General features: G+C 45.9%; 1 protein-coding gene across 1 annotated transcript in view; it reads right to left on the bottom strand.

The window, feature by feature from the left end:
• OPHN1 (oligophrenin 1) overlaps positions 1–20,409 on the bottom strand; it is a 121,621-nt gene that overhangs the window by 64,916 nt on the left and 36,296 nt on the right. Inside the window, exons 3-4 of the mRNA XM_074962373.1 lie at positions 7,084–7,179; positions 227–288 (exon numbers count right to left, since the gene is read on the bottom strand). Coding sequence (XP_074818474.1) covers positions 227–288; positions 7,084–7,179 — 158 coding nt within the window. The remainder of the gene's footprint in view (positions 1–226; positions 289–7,083; positions 7,180–20,409) is intronic.

The raw sequence follows: 20,409 nt of genomic DNA, 5'->3' as shown, positions 1-20,409 counted from the left end.
ACCTGGCCGCTGATTTGCTACAGTAATTTCAATCCTTTTGTGTAATACACTTATGCCTAGGATACAAATAGGCATAATTATTGTCATACTCCAGGGCCCAAGGAGGGATTTGTTAACAAAATCAAGTTTTGCAGTTAAACAGAAAATACCAAAGAAGCCATGTGTTTGCTATGAGCAGCTTTGTGAGTTATAGCCCACAGCAGGTGTTCGGCAGAGGTCACCTTACCATCATTGATCTCTCAAGTTCTACCTCCTGGAGCAATTCTGCAAATTCCTTAAACGATTCAGCTATAAAGAGAGAGAAAAATGAAACAATTAATTAGTGCAGATCCTGGTCAGATGAGCGTTGAATTTAGCCTCTTGATTGCCACATTAAGTACTACACGCCAAGCAGGGCCAGAGAAACAGCTGGGGTTTATTGGCTGACACTCCATCTAGGCAGGCTGTTTCCAGATCCTATATAACACAGGCTTTCCTTTTCTCTCACAACTGTCCACACCAAAGCCATGCCCAAAATCTGCCTCTTAGGCTTAAGTAGCAGGTTGAAAGCTTTACTCTTCAATTTAATGAAGGCCTTTGAACAAGCTCGAAAATCTTACTGCATCTTTGTCACTTTGAAGGCTCTCCACCCACTCTCTCAGAATTGCCCAGTTGTAGGAGAGTGTGATCACAACTGACATAAATGCTGCTCCACGGGTTGGCTGGAAGAGTGGAACAAGTGTTGTCCTTTGGCTGACATGCTGCCTGAGGCAGAAAGCACTGCCTCCATCAGCCATGGAGGACGCAACAGGACACTTCTCCCTGTTGTCAGACTCTGGTCCACTACGGCAGGAACAACATGGAGGTTTGTCCTTCCTGGAGCTTTGTTTATTTAATCAAAAGGAAAGAAAATTCAGTCCAAGAAAGCTCTCTTCCCCTCCCTCTCCACAATCTTGGGCCTTGAGGAAGAGGAGGTGAAATATCCCACCATTTCTTGTGGCTAACACTAATGAGGCGACATCCTCATATTGCAGTCAGATCTGATCATTTTAACATCTGCATTCTGGGGCAAAGAGACAGTGTTTATTCATTCTAAGTGAGAAGTCACAAAGGTGATGTAACAGAAGTAATTGGAGCATATTAGCTCTGTCTCAGAGGAACTGAAAAAACTGCTGCCGCAGGTTAGATTTGGTTCATTATAGAATAAAGAGGAAACTAAAGAGTGAACAGGGAAATCAAGTAGAAATATTTCATGCCCAGTTGCAGCTGAACATATGGAATAAGTTACCAAGCAAGGTCAGCAAGACAAATAATGCAAGGGAGGGAAAGGGGTGGGAAAAGCGAGAGGAAAGTTCAAATGTCCATTTCTACTATTGAGGGGAGTGGCAGGTAGAAGGCAGCCATACTTCACTCCACCAGTTCCTAAACCTACGCAGAGTAACACACACCCCTCTCCCTGCCAGCAGTATGAACACTGCACAGTCAGGACCCATGACATTTTGAGGAGGGGGATACAGCCTGGTGGAGAGACTGGAGATCAGCTCCAGAGGTGCCAAGCTTCCTTTTTCAACGACTGCAATTGCTTGTAGAAATGACTTTGGAACATCTGTTCCATGCCTTCTCCCCAAGTCTTTGTCAAAACTCTGGCACTTCTGGAGAGGGAAAGCATCGCAGGGGAGCACATGAAGCGCTTTGGCAGCAAAGCTAAGGAGCAAGCCATGCTACTGGGGAAGATTATGACGGTGATTAAAGTAAAGGAATCAGAACTGTGTGCCAATGCCTTGAAATCCTGATGGTTTGGTCTTATCTGCCCTGCAGCTGGATTCCTTTGCCTAGAGTGCTAGAGCAACACAGTGGAAGGATTTGAGAAAAATCTTACATGCAGACACTGCCTTAGTGCCCGCAGGAAATGGTCAAGCACACCATGCTAGGTGTGGAGTACTTCACAGAGCCCCATGGAGCGGACTTCTCCATAAACTCTGCAGGAATTCCTACCGCCCTCTATTTACACTCACCCCGGTTTGTTTACAGTTCAAGCCCTTTAATTCCAGAAGAGACTATATGTAGCCAATTAGCCCTAGCAGAGGAGATTGGAAAATTAACTCACTAAAGAAATTTTGAGAAAAACTTTGGCTTGTCACAAAACAAAGAGTCAGAGTTCCTAGAAGGGAGAGCATCAAGAACAACAGCTCTAAAAGCTGATCTGTGTTAACAGTGACTTAGAACATCCTCAGCAATGTGCCAAATAACGAAGAATGGAAGCATCCATGTGTACAGGGCGAACTGTACACCAGCATCTTGTTTTGCAGGTAATGTGTGCAGCATCCAGTCCTTGTCCTAGCTTCAGGATAAGTGCTCTACGCACCATTCAGAGGGACATAGCGATCATAGTGGTAGCTCAGGAACTCTGTTCCGTCTTTTGTTAAAAAAACATAGCTGTAGCAACTACTGCAGAACAAATGAATGGTTGTTAGGTATTGTAGTGGCATTTACTGTACAATTGCTGAGATGGGCAGAAAAAGAAAAACCACCAACTTGTGATATGATAATTCCACTGTCATCATCAAAATAGCATCTTCTCGTTATTAGTCAGTGATTCCGAGTTTCCCCCACAAAAGAGAGAACTTTAAATTCCCAAACACCTCGCTTCAAGCTGGCTATGCTGGTCATCATATTCTACTACTGGCCCAGGAGCTGAGGCGTGCTAACGGTCAGCATCGTCACCGATGGCAATATGAAATCTGAAGCATCCACAGGTTCCAAGAGGTTAGGTTCAGGGAAAATGAGCACGAGGGCCAGGGCCAGAGCTGTCATCACTCCAGAAAAATGCCATAAATCCCTAAAGTGATGGGCACAACATGAGGGACTAAAAACCTCAAGGAGTTGTTCTTCCCTTGCTGCACAGGGAGGATTTATGCATACATCTCCTGAGGCAGTAACTGGAGTTACCCATATAATTTACTCATGTGTCAGTGGAAGACTAAGCCCACTTAAACAGTTTAAAAGCAACCTGCAAATGATTTTTAAAATGAGATTTGTGCCCTTTTTGCTGCTTTATGGCATGTAAAGAAGGATTGAAAAGTTTTGTTGTTGTTGGTCTTTTTACTGATTTGTTTGCCATTTTCCCTCCCTCTTAAGTTATTTAAGAATTTCAAGTCAGGTCCTCCCCAGTTTTGCTGGAAAACTTCTTGAGGATTCCAGTGATGTCTGTGTGTGAGCTCTCATTCCCTAGCTACAAGGTTTTCTGAATCTTCAGCAAAGACATCCTTTCTCCCAAATGTTCATTAGGTAGTGCAGTTAATAGGGTTTTTGTTAACTTCCTCTAAGTGATGCCAGTTCTCCTGCTTTTATCTTCAGTCTCATAATAGGTGATATTTTGAAGCCCCAGTTCTTAGAGGCACATGAATGCAGGAGAATCTCAGCTTTCATTTAAAAAAAGTACATTTTCAGGTCTTAGATTTGGGAGAAAAAGTGGAAAACATGAACCTTAAAAAGGTCAAAACAAAACAAAACAAAAGGCAAATAAAACCCCCAACATGTGTTACTTCAAAAATCTCATGATTCTGCAGGGCCTGACTCCTGATTTTTGAACACACGTGGTTGGCTGTGCTCCAGTCTCAAAACAGCCTCACTAAAAATTAATCATATTAATAGTGTCTGGTAAAGCTGTAATTTCATTACTTCCCCAGTCACCTTAGAAATAAAAGGAGTACTTGTGGCACCTTAGAGACTAACCAATTTATTTGAGCATAAGCTTTCGTGAGCTACAGCTCACTTCATCGGATGCACATCCGATGAAGTGAGCTGTAGCTCACGAAAGCTTATGCTCAAATAAATTGGTTAGTCTCTAAGGTGCCACAAGTACTCCTTTTCTCTTTGTGAATACAGACTAACACGGCTGTTACTCTGAAACCAGTCACCTTAGAGTTTCCCAGAGTAGACAAGACCTAAGTGTCCAATGAGGAATAAAAAGAAGCAGGACCAAGAAAAAACAACCCTTCCAGTACCTCCGCCCCCCAGTGCCTGGTACAATGGGACCCTCAATTCCTGACTGGGATCTCTACATGCTGCTGAAATATAAATAATAAAATAAAAAGCGGGGAAACAAAAGGTACAAGCCTAATTTGGTTTTCTTTGCAGTTAACCTTTAAGTGACAATAACTCTTGAAAGTTTCCCATGCTCGTTTAAACACAGCACATATGACCAAAGGACTAACCACAATCTGCTATTTAAACAGACATGGGTCTTCCAATAAGGGTGGAGTCAATTTGTGCTCAATACATTTGGGGCACTCTCTTAAGATGGGAGGTTGACAATTAAGGGTTGTGTCTTGAGAAAATTCCACACCTACGGTGGTGTTTTCAGCAACAGAGTTGCTTACACTACCGGGGGGTTTCCAGTGAACTACGCCTATTGCCTCGACTACATATGTATGTGAAAACCTGGCTCTATATTGCTGAAGCTGTTCAGTGACACAATAATGTAAGTCATACAAGGCTATGTAATAAAGACATGTCGAAAGCAATTAAGTCACCTCACGGGAAAGCTCCAATTACAAGAGAAAACACCAGTGAGGCGTCTTTCTCCTGAGTCACATTTGAAACATTCGACTTCATTATCTTATGACAACGCATTTTAGCTTTGCCCAAATCTGCTTGAGTTTGTAAAGAGCACAGGCCTTGCTGTCTGCCTCCATAACAAACACAACACTGCTCACATTTACAGATCAAACACACTCCCCTAGAGTTTGATTAAAAAATGTTCTATGGATTTGTATGCTCCACCCCCCGTTCTGCGCAGCACACCTCTGAGCTATCAGACCCTATGCCCGGGGAGAATCTTGACACTGATTACAAACCACTATGTCATACGAATTTTAAAAGTAGAATAATTAAAGTCACTACTGGGATGTCAATGATATGTTCCCATTTTCAGACAAAAGGGAGATTTTCAAGAAGGCTTTTTTTGTCTCACCCATCAAGCAGGAACTGGTGTGGAAAAAGAAATACAAACCACATTTCTTCATGCTGAATGATCAGAGAGGATCACCTTAAAAGGGAACTTCCTTGGTTCACAACTGAAGAACTATTTGGTGTTGTTTAAGTTTGCATGGCTCAAGATCCGACCCTGTTATCTTCCTTCTTAGACCTGTTTGCAAACACCTTATACAGAATCTGTAATGCTTGATAGTCCTCCTCACCCTCCCAAACCACCCAGAACAAATGCTTTACTGTCACAGGGCACCTAGTGCTGGGGAGAGGTGCCAGCCTGACAGCTCTGGAGACTGAAGCTCTCTTTATCCATGGAACAGGTGCTCCACTGAGCAGATGCAGCAGCAGTGCAAACATCCCCAAGCTAACTGATGAAGAGGCTCTGTTTTGTTTCCCCCATAACCACTCCAGAGTGGTGGGCAGACAGGCTACACATTCAGACTGAGCTGATGAGCTGGAAATTTCTTTTGGATTAACAGGAAAGAGACTCTTGCTTCTTGGATTGCTCTTTGCCTCAGATCCTTCCGTTCCCAGTAGGGCTGATTTATATGCACTGTTTTCCTCTCCATTATCCAGCATCACATGAGTTTGGAAATTCAATACCTCTTTTTCCATTTCACCTATGAGCTTTATGCTGAAGGAAATCAGATTCTGAAGGGCAAACCACAATCTGCTCCAAAATGCTTACAAAAAACCAGCCTTTGCTTTCCTTCCTTCCTTCCCCCTCTGCTGCAGGCTCATAGAGTCTTTCTCAGCATTGACACTGTCACACTTCCGGGCACAGTTAAACAATAATGTGAATCTGGCTTGAATCTGCATTAGTAGGCTATCTATTTTCCTCTCTATGCACCCAGTCCTGCAAGTGCTGAACACCCTCCCCTGCCCTTGACACCACTGGGAGTGGAGGCTCTGAGTATTTTGCAGAATCAGGCTCTATGATATTTCCCTGGGATCAGAAACAGTTCTCCTGTATGACTCATGCACATTAGGCACTGCTATCCTATTTTCCACTGAATGCATCTGATGAAGTGAGCTGTAGCTCACGAAAGCTTATGCTCAAATAAATTGGTTAGTCTCTAAGGTGCCACAAGTACTCCTTTTCTTTTTGCGAATACAGACTAACACGGCGGCTACTCTGAAACCTATTTCCTGTAGTTTGCTGAGCTCTCCAGCACGGCTAAGGAATTCCTGCACATTTTATGGAGCCCTCGCGTATTGATGTCACCACAACAACAGTTCCCAGACTTCAAAACTGCTAGTTCAACAGTGATGGTTAATCCCAGGGCAGATGAATTCTAAAAATGCCTTTTTTAGGAAGTTTAGTCCATTACTTTTAGCTCCCTGGATACAGCGGGCAAATGTTTAACCAATAAAGAATTCACTGGGTTGGCAAGAAAGTAGTAAAATACAAGGAAGCCAAACCAGAAACGGAGGCGTTGAGCCCAGGGAAGCTCTGCATGCTGCTGTCTGTCCACAACGAAGCTGCAGCTTCCGAGGCACATTGGGCGTCTTTTTCAACGTAATGGAGCATGTTAATTTTCTTCCCAAGGGGTCACAGGCTGGTGCTGATTCTAGGTCACCATGGGGATTGCACATAGCATTTCAAACCACAGCAAGTTTAGATCGAGAAGTACTGTCAGCCTGGTTCAGAACGCACAGCCAAGTGCTCTGAGTCACACTATCTGGGCCAGGTAAAGAGCGGGGGTAAGACAACATGCAACAACACTCCGAAGAAGTCACCTACAGGGTACTTACTGCAATGGAGAGCCTCACTCTGGATTACTGCAATTCATTTCCAATCTTTGGCAATAAGGAGGAGGATTAGAGCTGTAAAAGCTATCAGGTCAAAATTAACCTACAGCACTGTGAGTCAGATTCTAAACATTAATGCTTGAAGACTTATTAGATGTGCTCTAAACTACATTTGTGACTGCAACTATAAGAGACCCACGCACTATGAACCAAATGGCATCTTAGAAACATGGCTCCTGGTTCTGTGTAAGGACCAGACTACAGTTATCAGTGCTGGACTCTACTATGCAGCCTCACAGTAAAAAGGAGATAAACTTTTCTAAGTAGCTGCAAATGGACATTGAAAGGAAAAGCACTTACCAATATTAATCTCGTCATCAGTTAGTGTGTCCCCAATAAAGTCAAACTGAAAGGACTGTAGAGTCTGAGAGAATTTCTGCACGGCATAAGAGTAACCTGGAAAAAGAAGAACTGAAGGTTGAATATTTATGTAATTGATACATGGGGTGGTGAGTAAAGTTTGAGGAAATAAATGTTGGAAGAGGAGATTTATAGCAGAGGGGTTAAAAAAAAACAGAACTGATCTCTGTGCACTCCATGGATTTCGAGCTCTCTTGAAAAATGAAAAAGATAAATGTGTATTTTATGTGCTGATATTAGGGAATACACTTTCAAAGGGTCTCTGAAAGCACACCTGCAGTATTGGCAGATGCAACAAATTCCACAAGCAATTGATCATATGTGTCCAAATATCCTGGTGATGAGTGTAGGAATAGTTTTCATCTGCGGAAACGTGCAATCTCAAATATACTGTTCACCATTCTGGGATACACCCAGAGAATTTGACACTATGAATATTGTTTATGGGGACCAAGAGAGGTTAGCCATTTGTGGATGGCACGTTGGACCTTTTCTCTCCATCCCCTGTAAATAAATAAAATGTAAGTTGAACATTACAGGTCAGATCTTCAGCTAGTGTAGATCAGTGTAGCTGTATTCAAATCAGTGGAGTTATTCTGATTTACATCAGCTGAGGATTTGCTCATACTAGGAGCCAAATTTGTCATCCAGGGAGTACCTCAAAATAGGCCTCAAGTTTGCTCAAGACATGCTATTGAACACTGACGCAGTACCCATCCTGACGTTTTAAACCAAGGCATTCAAAAATGTAAGTTAGGCTATTTAGATAGCTGCGTTATTTTCCAAAGCACTGAGCACCCAACAGCTCCCACTGGAGTGAATAGATACTCAGCACTTTTCAAAATCAGGTAATTTAGGCCATATCTACACTACCACTCATGTCGGCAAAACGTATGCTGCTCGGGGTGAAAAAAACACCCCCAAGCGACATAAGTTTTGCCGGTATAAGTGGTAGTGTGCACAGCGCTATATCAGCAGGAGAGCTGCTACTGCCATTCATTGGGGGTGGTTTAATTATGTTGACAGGAGAGCTCTCTCCCAACAGCATGGAGCGGCTATGTGAGAGATCTTACAGCGGCGCAGCTGCATTGGTACAGCTGTGTCGCGGAAAGGTATCTAGTGTAGACATCATGTAGACAAGTCCTTAAGCTTGACTAAGGCAAACATTTAGTTTGCGGCAAGCTGGAGTGTTAATCTACCCCACACTAGCCCCGCAGACGTGCATCCTGCTGACGTGTATTAACAGTTCATTAATGCACTTTGAGCCTCACTAATTGTTAATGAAGACCAGCAGGTGCACACGGACTGTTAGTCCATGACAGGCTAGTGCAGCATAGATTCATACTCCAGTTTGCCATAAACTAACTGTTTGTGTCAACAAGCCCTAAGTTTAGGCTCGTATATGTGGAAATTGTTGCCTTATACTTAAGATAGTATTTGCATGTTTTGTATTTGATGAGAAGAAGAAAATCAATAGAACAAATGCTTTTGGGCAGATGGATGCATTATTGTGAGGACATGTATATTGCCATTTGGGGCAGTATTTCCACAAGTTTGCCCACTTGGAAAATAAAATAGAAAATCACCTTTCAAAATGATAGCTGCTTTCTCAGGGCATCACAAACACATAAACAAACAGTTCTATAGACAAGCAAGGTAGTGAAACTGCTGGGCTTGATAAGCCAGGGGTTGGTTGCAGAGCACTTCCAGGTAGCCCTTGGATCTGTTTCTGTCCCAGTAATGAAGAAACTGCTAGTCTTTAAGCAAAGATGCTTCCTGATAGCAGTTTGTGGCTTGGTCCAGAAATATTTTTAGGCTTTCCAGAGACGCTTCTGCCCAAGAGAATCCTTTCTCAGTATCCTGTGTGGCTGCTTTGTGTCTTTGTCAGCAACACCATTGCTTTAAAATCAATTGATCACGTAGGCAGAGGAACTGGGGGGGAACTGCAATTTCACTAATGCAGGGCTTGGAACCAGGGCCCCAGGACCCTGCAGGGCTGGAGGGTCTGAGATAGAGTTAAGCTGGGACCCAAGGTCTGAGCCCTATTGCTTTGCAGTGTAGATGCAGCCCTGCTTGACTCGGGTCCCAGGAGTCAGACAGAAGTATCCCACAATTCCATGGGACAACTTCCTTGGTTCTCTCTAGCCCAACAAACTGCAATCCTCTCTATTGAAAACGGAAGCCCCCCCGCTCCCCTTGGTGAATGGCAGCAGATCAGATCAGCATTAAATCATTTTCTTCTGATCACCGATCTGCACGCACACTATCATAGAATGTCTGGGGTTTGCAATGCAGTGCAAACTGATCCAGTCTTTTGCAAAGTGAGCTGCTTCAAAATTCCTGTAATGTGCAGGGCAGGCAGTAAAGTTTTCCCACAGTCCACCACAGTCCTAGGGCTAGAGTGGCCACATTTTGCGGGGTGGTGCTAGGGACTCTGGGATATGGTTACTTTGACTCAGATCTGCACACTGCAGTGTGGACACCAGAGCCCGAGGTTCAAGCATTGGTTGAAACGTCCGAATGTAGAGTTAAAATACAATGTAGATGCTCAAGCCCAGATTCCCTAACATGGCTCAGCTGACTCGAGTAGCACTAACTCTGGGTTTACATTGCACATAGGCATACCCTTAGGGCTTGTCTATGCAGGGACACTCAAGAAAAGTAATCCAAATTATCTAAAGGTGTGAATTTAAAATTGATTAGTTAAACTGCATTAAACCCATGTGCTGACAGACACTCTCATTCAGAATTAAAGGGCTTGGCTACACTTGCGAGTTAGAGTGCATTAAAGAAGCCCCAGGCGCCCTAGCTCTCTACCCGTTCACACTGGCAAGGCACACAGAGCGCTCTGACTCCACGGCTACAGCGCCCTGGTACTCCACCTCGGTGAGAAGATTAACACTTGTTGTGCCTTGGCTGAAAGGCCTGGGCATTAGTGTGGACGAGGTGTTGCATTACTGCGCTCTGATCAGCCTCCGGAAACATCCCACAATCCCCTTTAGTCACGTGGTCACTCTTCTCATTGTTTTGGAATCGCTGTAGGAATGCAGAAATGCCCTTTGAAAGCTCCGTTTCTGACAGCCGGCTGCTTATCTGCTCTGAGACAAAGCAACCATTACTGTGGAATGCTGTGTGTGTGAGACAGAGGTGGGGGGGTCTGCTGCTGTCTGAACTTACAAGACAGCATGCTGACATGCTCTCAGCCCCCCCAAAACCCACTCTCTCTCCCCCCACATAGACACAACACACTCCCTGTCACACTCCACCCCACTCACCCCCATTTGAAAAGCACGTTGCAGCCACTTGCATGCTGGGATAGCTACCACAATGCACTGCTCTCTGTGGCCGTTGCAAGAGCTGCTAATGTGGCCATGCCGGTGTGCTTGTAGCTGTCAGCAGTGATGAGCTGGAGCCGGTTTGCACCGGTTTGCTAGAACCGGTTGTTAAATTTAGAAGCCCTTTTAGAACCGGTTGTTCCACGAGGGACAACCGGTTCTAAGAGGGCTTCTAAATTTAACCGGCCAAAAGTGGCGCCTTAGGCACCAACTCCATGGGTGCTCCAGCCCTGGAGCACCCAAGGGGAAAATTTGGTGGGTGCAGAGCACCCACCAGCAGCTCCCTGCCTCACCCCCACCCCCAGCTCACCTCCACTCCGCCTCCGCCTCCTCCCCTGAACGCGCCGCCCTGCTCTGCTTCTCCGCCCCCCCGCCAGGCTTCCCATGAATCAGCTGTTCGCGTGGGAAGCTGGGGCAGGCTGAGAAGCAGGCTGCAGCTTCCCGCTCAGGGGTGGCGTGAGGTGGGCCACCCGCGCCACAGCAGGTAACCCGGGGGGCGCAGTGGAACCGCTCCTCTCCCCAGCTCACTTCCGCCACCCTCGGCCTGAGTGTGAAGCCGCTGCCTGCTTCTCTGCCCCCCCAGGCTTCCCGCGAATCAGCTGTTCATGTGGGAAGCTGGGGCAGGCTGAGAAGCAGGCCACGGCTTCCTGCTCAGGCTCAGGGAGGCAGAGGTGAGCTGGGGCAGGGGAGGAGGAGGAGGGGGAGGAGGGCCGCCCGTGCCGCAGCAGGTAACCGGGGGGCGGGGGGCGCGCAGGGGAACCGCTCCCCACCCCAGCTCATCTCTGCCACCCTCGGCCTGAGTGTGAAGCCGCTGCCTGCTTCTCAGCCCTCCCCGGCTTCCCGCCGAACAGCTGATTTGTGGGAAGCCGGGGGTGGGGGGCGCGGAGAAGCAGAGCAGGGCAGCGCGTTCAGCGGAGCGGAGTTGAGGTGATCTGGGGCCGGGCGCGGGGTGGGGAGCTGCCAGTGGGTGCTCTGCACCCACCAAATTTTCCCTGTGGGTGCTCCAGCCCCGGAGCACCCAGGCAGTCGGCGCCAAAGGCGTCACTTTTGATGTGATCAGTGGGGGAGCGGCCGCTCCCCCTGTTTCCCCCCCCAGCTACGCTCCCCCCCCCCAGGAGCCAGAGGGACCTGCCAGATGCTTCCTGGGAGCTGCCCCAGGTAAGCACCTCCGGAACTCCCCACCTCGCCCCCCGGCATGTGCCTCTGGCTCTTAGGGGTGGGGTGGGCACACACTATGGTGGCCCACGAGACCCTCCTGCCCAGTTCTAGGGGAAGTCAGGGGATAGGGGAGGGGGGTTGATGGGGCAGGGGTCCTGGGGGGGGCATCAAGGAATGCGGGGGGGTGGATGGGGCAGGAGTTCTGGGGGGCGGGGATGGGCCACGACCCCCTCGTGGGGTGAGGAGGGAACCCGTTGTTAAGATTTTGGCAGCTCATCACTGGCTGTCAGTGTGGACAGACTGCAGCGCTTTCCCTACTATGCTCTATGAAGGCTGGTTTAACTCAAAGTGCTCTACATCTGCAAGTGTAGCCATGTGAAGTAACCGAACAAAGGCCACTTTAATTCTGAATAGAGTATCCACACAGGGCTTTAATGAAGTTTAATCAATCCACTTTAAAGCCACACCTTTAGTTAACTTGAATCAATTTTCCTGAGAGTGTCCACATGTAGACAAGCCCTCAGATGCTTAGGGCCACAATTTCAAAAGCACCCTCTGATTTGGGGTCCCTCCATTTGTGGGTGCCCAACTTTAGACACGTTGGCCCTGCAGCAAAATCTCCTGCTGACACCTTATCTTCCTATGCTGGGCTTTCAAAAACTGAAGAACCCACCTTTGGAGGCCACTTTTTAAAATCTGGGTTATCCCCATAAGCAAGTGCGGCCACAAATGAGGGACTTTAATATTAAAATGGCCTACACTGCATTAAAACAACACACACCCCTACCTACCTGCAAAAATACAGGCTACTGTTTGTAATTATTGCTTTTAGGGTTCCTTTTTCCTATATATTTTTCTTTGCATAAACAGCAGTGGTACTAGATGCATTCTTTAGCTTAGATGGAATGTTGGCTTTGGTGAAATTACTACTTTTGGTGAGCTGGTGTTTGGGACACCTTAACAGAAAAATCTAAGGTGTTTGCCAGGTGCCTATCATCTTAGTATCTAAGCACTGACAGTGTCATTTTACATCTGTAGTGCATTTAGAAAGTACAGTACAAAGACCAAATCCTTATTCTCTCAGGACCTCAAGATTGATGGGCAAAATCTGTCCCTCCACTTGACATGGGTTAGATTGAGATCAGAGCTCGACTACTAATAGATCAGTCAAGAACACTCTTAAAACCGGGTTTGTATGTGTGTTCTAAAAAGAAGAAAAGGAACAACATGGTGGCAGTGCTTGTGATTCCCTGGCTACATGCTATGAAATTCATTTTTTCCCCTTACTTCAAGCAGCCTTGTACCTTCGTGATACAGAAAGAGACTTTAAATCTTGACCTTGATCCAGGTGACCACAAACAGTTTTGAAAAAAAATCTTTTACAACAGCAGCAGGGGGTGAAAAAATATGCAGCTCATGCTGTCCCACTCAGCTTCAGCAAAGAGTAAGGCTTCTCCAGACACATTTCCCTCTCCAAACGAGAGACAAAAATTGGACAGAGATTTGCACACACTCTGTATCGCTACTTTCCATCTGTGCGTCATCAGAAAGCAAAAGGCAAAAACACTGATTGCATGGTGGGGGTGGGGGAAGGATATCTATAAATTTCCATTGGCCTGGCCTCTGGGCTTTACTAGCCAATAGTTGACCTAATGAAGAGGAAACAAGGGAAGAATGGAAGGGAGGGCCAGAGTTCGTCAGATGCCCTGTGTTCCACTTCAGGCTGCTTCACCCTTGCTCATTTTCTGAAAACTCTGTGTCAGAGGAGGGGTATAGTAATTAAAGCAGAGTCCAGCTCCTCCTTTGTCTCATGCTGAGCTGGGCTGTTAACACAGTGATGTCACGAACAGCCTAAATCCTACTTGTCAGGGATCCAAATCAACATAAATAATCAACTTTCCATCTCCAAAGGCCCCATGACATCTGGCCCCTTATGCCGCTGGAAGAGATGGGATCATTCGTGTTCTACTTGCTTGACAGCAACTAGGAAATGGGGCAAGCTGCATCTCAGCTGTGCAGGGATTTCAGCTGGGGGTTGAACAGTACCTGCCAAGTCCTTCCCTCTGCGCCATCCGACAAAGCAGCTAACCATCTGCTGATTTGCTCTTGGTTCGGTTGTTTTTCCTGCTGCTGCTCCTGTTTTGCTAATGCAAAATTCTAGACCAAAAGCAAGCAATTCCTCTTTAATACACACTACCTCAGAGGTTTTTAGTGCAGCCATCAGTGGAACAAGTTGGCCTCCACTGCCTACAGCACAGCCTTGTAGTCAAGGTCCTTCACTATCATCACAGCAAGGTTGCTCTCCTGCACCCAGCATGGCCTGTGTTCTTTTCAACCCCAGAAAGCACACAATGACACTGTGCTTCCTGGCTATGCTCATTGATTTCAACAATCGGGACTGCAATATTATTAGCTGAAATCCTGATTTTACTAAGACAAGTTGGTGACTACAGCGGGACCGCTGGGTGCTAGTTCCAGCTCTGTCGCAGTCGTGCGGAAGTCAGATAACCCCTCTATGCCTCAGTTTCCCCACCTGTAAAATGGAGAGGACAACCCAGACCTATTTCAGACAAAGATGTAAGGCCTGGTTTGTCAACGCTGGGGAAAAATGCTTCCGGGGGCCAAGGTGACTGGTGCTAAAGAAGAACTGGGTATTATTGAGAATTCTGTGGTCTGATTGCTGTATAATTTGCTTTATGAGAGGAGGAAGGGAAAAAGGTTCCAAGAACAGCCTCCCCAATAGCTTCCCATTTCCCATTCAGCCTCTCAAAGCCTGGGAACAAGACCAACCATTCTGCTGGTAGCTGAGGAGAGAACGGTCTGGTTTCCTCTGGGATCAGTTCAACACCCTTCCTTGGGCATTCACTAGACCTTCCCCCTCCAACCTAGAGGATAGGATGGGGACTCTGCAGTGGTCTGATCCTGTTGTTCTGGAGCACATTCGGCAACAGTGCGTGATTATCAACTAACGAAGAACTGACAGCTCTGTCACTTTTAGAGGGCCCTAGCCATTTTCATACACAGGACATCTTGGTAAGTCACCCAGTTACATTTCTGAATTCTCCTCCATACTGTTATGCTGGGGGCATAAGAATTAATCACCATGGCTGCAAATGGAACATGACAGACATAGGATTATCTGAAAGAACACAGCTGCTTGTAAAGGTCAGAGAAAAAAAATCCGGAATTACATGGAGTTTGGATGAAAATACTGTTGAAACCAGCCTTTGCAAAGAACTCAGAGGACTAATTGGGGAAGCTAGCCAGCATGCTCTTCACTTCATTCTAGTCTCTGCAGTACAGCTCCCTCACACAGTGCAGTCGCCCTTAAAGAAATTGGACAGTGTTTGCTACACATAAGCAGGCTGGCTTTGAGGTCAGCAGCTCTTCACTCTTGTTGTTATGTTTCCGTACATAGAGTAAACCATGTCCTTTAAACCTGAACCAACTTATTTCAGTGACAAAAAACACCAAAAAGAAAGAACAAAAGTAAAGTCTCCATGACAGAGCCCAGTGTGTTTCTCTCTTTAATAGCCTGCAGTAATGGATACTCTCTTTGCAGACAGGCAGAGTTCTTAGAAATGTAAGCAGGCAGCAGACAAAACAACAATATTGCAGTTTCGAGTTGCATACACCACAGCTGCACACTGGGCTTGGGGAACCTCAAGCACAACACAGGGTACATAGGTAAACACCATATTAGTCCTGGTGTCACAGGGTGGCTGGCCCAGGAAATGATATAGGTCCAACTCCCTGTGCCAGGACACGTGTGCCTATTTGGCCAATTAAAGAAGGTAGGGCAATGCATGAGGGTTATAAAGGATCAGAGGGAGACCCAGTGAGAGAAAGAGAGACCTGGTGAATCCGAACCAGTCAGGAAAGCACAGGTGAGAGCTGCCTGGAAGTGAGGCAGAGTGCAGGTAAGAGCTGTCAGAGCCTGTAAGTTTGGGACCTGGGAGAAGGCTGAAGACAAGGAGAACAGCAAGAGGTATTTGCTGGACTGGCATCCCTAAACCAGAGAGCCAAAACAAGAGGGCTGAAGGCAGGAGACGCATCAGAGAGAGGTGCCTGCTGGCTCCAAGCCAGAGAGCCAGAGCGAAGGGCTGGGGAGAGGGCTGAAGGCAGGAGAGCAGTGGAGAAACCTAACCGCTGATGTCTCCAGGGCTGGAGAGTTGGACCTAGAGGAACCATGAGAAAGCCAGGGGGAAATGAGGGATACTCACCTGATAAGGTGGCTCCTTAGTAGAGAGCAACGGGGGTTCCGGCTGGGGAGAGCAGGGTTACAATACAGTTGGAAGGGCTGAGGTAGCTGTCCCGGTACAGGGACAGGGGAGGACTGACAGAGTCCAGGAATGGTCAAAGGCACTGAGCTGTGATATGTGGGGCATTATGGGACAAGACATTGGGTGAGCTTAATGACTGTTTGCATTGGGGTGAGAAACGGATGAAATGTTTGGGACCTTTATTATGGATTGTTTTGAACTGTGTTCAAGAATAAGCTTGCATGGAGTTACTGGGGTCTCTGAAAGGGGAAACTGAGGCAGATGTGCCTGTCATGCTGTGGCCTGTGACAAGAGGGTGCTCCAGCAAGGGCAGCCTTATTACATGTGGGTTTTGGCTAATTCAAATTAAGTTGCAGTGAAAACGATTTTACTGTATGAGATTAGGGGATAAAAAATTGAGCATATAAGGAAAAAAGTTAATATAGATACATGTGCAGTCACCAGTGGCACAGAACACAGATGCTCTTGGTACTTTAACATGGTTTTCATTAGCCTTCTAGATGCTTAGGGTCTTTAAATGGGTTACTTACTTGTTCCCCTTCTTCTTGACTTCTAGCTAGAGCCCCTAGGGCTACAAGAGGCTCATGGATAATAACAGCACAAGAACTTGTACTTCACTGGAAAATTCCCACCCTTTCAAATCAAAACAAGCGGGCAAAGGCCAGTGAATTAACCATTTACAAAAGGGTGTTGCTGCTGTAACAGCCTCTCAGGGTTTCTTAAGTGCTGGAAGTTATGAAAGGAGAAAGTGACCTGACTGGATTCGCTGGCTTTCCTGACAGGATTCTGAGCATGCCTACGTTTCACCAGTCCCCAGGCTACACAAGCTATGGCACCACGCCGAGCCACTCTAGAAACCTGTGGGCGATCAGCAGACCTTGGGGACAATAGCAAAAATCCCATCCCAGGCCATGAGAAGAAAGGCTTCTTCATACGCACAAGAGAGAGCTCTAAGACACGAGAGGGATGGAAACTAAAAAAAAGCATAAAACCCCTTCCTTCCAATCAAAAGCCTCGTTCAGCAGTTTCCTCCACGGGGCCAACCCTTAGATCTTGAATGGAGAGATTCAAAGCCTGAATGTAGCTATTTAATGACCAGCTGCTAGGAATGCCTGGAGAGAGAATATGAACTGGTGAACTCTAGCACAAAGTGATGTAATTGACTCAATGGAAAGTCTGGGCAACTAACTCACTTTCAGCCCCTAGGAAATCAGTTTTTTCGCATACTTTAGGCCAAATCTGAGAAGCCCTTATTCAGTTTTTACTCAGGCAACCAACCCCCTTTTCTCCCCCACACCAAATTCTCTTCTTTGCCTTTAAATTTAACAGACATTTAGATGCAGATATCCAATTTTTCATCTCTCTCAATACGTTTAGCCACTCTCCCTGTAATTCTCTTTTCCGGCCTTGGATCAAGTTAACTTGGGGCCGTGTTCCAGCCAAATATCGCTTAACCAACAAGTGTATCCTTGAATAACTCCATCTGGAAACCCAATAGGCAGGCTGTACAGATCCTGCAATACTGACACCATCTGCTCCCAGAGAGAAACACTGCTTAGCAAGCAAGCCATCACACTCTGTTGCAGTTTCTTGACACATTTGAAGATGTAGCTTCAAGGACGGTGTATTGCAGCCACAAAACATGAGGTGACAGTGCTGAAGGTGATGGCAGTTCAGCTCACACCTGAATGAAACAGTTGCATTCATCTGGCCAGATAGAGGTAGAAAAATTCTCCTGGCCATCACAGCTTCCTGCTCATCTACTAGCATCTGGGAAATTCAATGGACGTCTAGATTGCAAACTCAAACAACCAAAGGCGGGCATACACCCTTAATACAAGAAGCAACCCTTATCCTCACCATGTCTTCCCAAAAATCAAACAGACGTCCTCAGTCCTATCCAGATTGAGTCTCAACCAGCTAGCTCTCATTTATATGTATTATGGAATGAACTACAGTGCAGGATACCAAGGCCCCAAACTACTCTGTCTCCAACTGCCTGAGCTAAAAGAAGCGGAGATGTTGTCTTGGCTACCCACATTCCAAAGAATCCTGTTGACGCAGAGCAGAATTTGACACAGCTGGCCAGCTCAATGGTTTGTGGGCCAGCCCACCCTCTTTTATAAGAAAGCAACATCCTTCCAGTCATGGTGTGCGTCCTGGCACATGAGCCACGTACATCTTCCAGCACATTCATGGGGAGCCATGGAGGGAATCTGGCTGGCCGCTTGAGACAGCTTGGCAAGGATTGAAAGCCGACTGCTGCACCCTTTTCCCAGCTCATGTGCCAGTGCAGGACTGAACCCTAAATATCATTTGAAAAATTGCTGCTGCACTTGCCATTTTTAGGTAGACGGTTGGGGCAGAGGGGACTTGAAAATCCAAAACCAATAACTCAGCTGAAAAGCACAGTATAACTGGCTTAAATTACATTTTCCTTTTGTAAAAATTGGCCTGTGCTGAAACCTTATTTGCCAAGTTTCAAACTGAAGTAAATACAAGTGGACATGTAATAAACCAACTCAGAAATGAGCTTAAAGATAATAAAAAGATCATAGACCTTTTAATACAGCACCATTGGTTGAAAGTTGTTTTGCTTGGTGCAGGAAAAGAGGGACGACACATATCCTTCTCTATAAGGAGATGCATTTCCATCTTTAACATTAACAGAGTCTGTGCCTGTGATGGCTTTAACAGTGATTGGCTTCGGTGAGTATGCACTGCCACCATCCTGCCTTGCAACTCCAGTCTGCTTTTGTCATTTTGAACAAGTTCTGTGCCTATTCGCTCAAGTAAGACAGACAGAGTCCCCTTCCTCCTTAGTTTGAGGTGGACCCCTAAGATTATATCCATGGCAGAGAAAGCAAGGAAGATTTCACAGGACAGCAGTTCCTTTTTCATAAGTGAAAAACTGGACAAAAGAAAAATGATGGCAAAGGTTAAGAAAAAGCTGTAGTAAAAGTAACCGTCAGTTCCAAACCACAGTAACTCTCTAGAATAGCTCCCTGACAGTTCTCCATCCTAGGCACGTCACAATAGACTATGCCAGGTTTCCATCCTGGCAGACTCATTCTCGAGCCTCTCTGAAACATAATGGAGTGGGAACTTTGCCTTCTCCTGAATCATTTTGACTGAACAATTAAAGTTATGGCAACGTAGCACTGCTATGTTCCAATGATCCATTCTGAAACACTGAAAGCTGGCAACCCTGTGTAATCTTCATACAGGTCACCTCCTCATCAGCCTTATAGCAGTCTGGATTCCCTAGTGTTCCAAAGCTATCTTTTGTTTGTTGAGTGTTAGAACACTGGACTGGAAAAGAAGTTAGTTCTCCTCCTTGTGGAACAGTGTGGGTGCTATCAGAAGACAAATACAACAACATAATAGGACAGATTTTAAAGGGGCCTCAACTTAGTTTCAATTTTGTGAATACATATAATAGCATATATGTGTAAAGCCACCTACAATGTGAATGCAGTCAGAGTTCTAGATGTCTAATGCTAACATTTGCCCCTAGAGTTAGTTGTGATGGCATATTATTGATGGTTGTATGGATAGCATCTTATGCGCTAGGTAGTTGTGGAAGTAAGGATAGCATCTTATGCACTACAGGCCTGACGCAAAGCTCACTGAAGTCAAATGGGAGGCTTTGGATTAGACCCTATGTTTGTGTCATCGCCACGTAGCCTGCCAGGTCTCCCTCACACCCCACTCAAAAGTTAACATGCTTCAAGGAAGTAATGTTGACTTTAATTAAAATTGATGCACAAAGTTCCCCCAACAGGCATTTTAATTCTGTAACTCCATGCATTTCATGCATTCTGTAACTCCATGCATTTCACTGAATATATACTAGAGATGAAGGTGACTCCTGGAATTTTGACTGCACCTGAACTGAAACTTCTAGTGACACTGCAGCTTTTTTTCATAATAGGAGCTCCAGGAAATTCTGATGGATTAGGGACACCTGGGAGCCTCACCTACTTGGCAGTGTCTCTTAAGACCACATGGAAAAGACAATTACAAAATTGCGTCGTTTGGAACAAACAATGCCAGGGGCGAGTCTACACTGCCTTAAAAATGTACATTATGTTGCTAGGATACAGCAAGGTCTCACACATGCCTGAGCTACAGACACACACAGAGAGATGGAGAAGAGTGATGAGTATTTTAAAGCAAGGGGCTTGATGTCTGAAACAGTCTGCTGGTTATTTCCTCATTAAGCCCAAATCTCAGAGCGATAAACCGTATATTTGAATCTTACATAGCGACTCAGGGGGAATTATTTACTAAAGTGAGAATACTGCTAGCAGTCGTCATTCCAAGACAAAAATGACAGGTTTAGAGTACTGATAATCAATTTTCTTCTACAGAAAAACATATTCTCCATTTTTTATGAGCCAGTGGGGCCTAGAGGACAGAGCACTGGACTGGGACTCAGTAGACTTGGGTTCTACTCCCAGCTCTACTGTGGGGTGACATTAGGCAAG

Source organism: Natator depressus, chromosome 9, assembly GCF_965152275.1.
Source record: "Natator depressus isolate rNatDep1 chromosome 9, rNatDep2.hap1, whole genome shotgun sequence".
NCBI lineage: Eukaryota > Metazoa > Chordata > Testudines > Cheloniidae > Natator > Natator depressus.
This window is presented reverse-complemented; position numbering and strand designations above follow the sequence as displayed.